Below are 989 nucleotides of genomic sequence, written 5' to 3' on the forward strand. Positions count from 1 at the left end.
TGCTAAGAAATTTCCAATTTTATAAGAATACAACAAATCCAATTAAACATGTTTTGCATAACATTCTAGCATTGCTTAATCACTTCCTAGTTAGCTGAAGTTGAAAGCTTGAATCAATAAGGTCTGCTATACAAGTAAAAAGAAAAAAATGAATCAAAGGTAGGAATATGATGAATCATAGAACTTGCCTATCAGCAGCATCAGCAACAATGGGCAATCTTGGAATTTGACCCAACAAGCAGGAAGAAGAGCCATAGATCAAAGACACCAAGAGGAACAAGAACACAGTACTATCCAAGCTCATCATCAAATCCAAACCAAAACCACTCCTTGGATTGAAAGTCCTCTCCAAAAGATCAGGGAAAATCAAGAGCACATCAAGAACAATGGCTTGCATTGTGTTGAACCTCACATACCTACTGAAATTTTGGTTCCTCACAACAACAAAGTAAAGTGTCAAAAATACAAGGAACCCATTAAAGGGGAAGCTTTTGAAAACCCTAATAGCAGGGAACAAGGGTTGAACAATGGCTTGAACAGGATAGAACTGATTGATGACATATTTACCATACTGAACCCCATCAAAGAAAGGGTAGAAGTAGCAGAGTGCAGAGATCAAACGGTCAGGAGCATCTGCTGAATCACTACCGTTGGATTTGGCCACTGTGAGGGTTCTGAGTTCATTGGTTTTTCTGATGAAACCCTTTGGAAGCAGCAAGTTTAGATTTTTTGTGGAGGAATGAAGGAAGGAATAATGAAGAAGTGGTTTTTTGTTGTGTGAGAAAGTGAGAGGAGAGAGGAGGAACGTGGAGCTGGCCATGGAAGAAGAAGAAGAAGAAGAAGAAGAAGAAGAAGAAAAGTTTTGGTTTTTGGGGCCAACGAATTTGGAAGAGAAGATGAGGAAACCAGAGAAGAGAACAAGGACACGATAGATGAAGAAAAAAAAAAGATGAAAAATTATTAAAATATTTAAATGAAATAAAATATCT

At 37.6% G+C, this 989-nt stretch overlaps 1 protein-coding gene across 1 annotated transcript; it reads right to left on the reverse strand.

Annotated features, from left to right (window-relative positions):
• On the reverse strand, window positions 1–989 carry LOC112764954 (protein TIC 20-v, chloroplastic). The gene has a single exon (XM_025810800.3). It carries the CDS (start codon window positions 818–820, stop codon window positions 176–178), a length of 645 nt encoding a protein of 214 aa, XP_025666585.1. The 5' UTR covers window positions 821–989; the 3' UTR covers window positions 1–175.

Source organism: Arachis hypogaea, chromosome 17 (genome assembly GCF_003086295.3).
Source record: "Arachis hypogaea cultivar Tifrunner chromosome 17, arahy.Tifrunner.gnm2.J5K5, whole genome shotgun sequence".
NCBI lineage: Eukaryota > Viridiplantae > Streptophyta > Magnoliopsida > Fabales > Fabaceae > Arachis > Arachis hypogaea.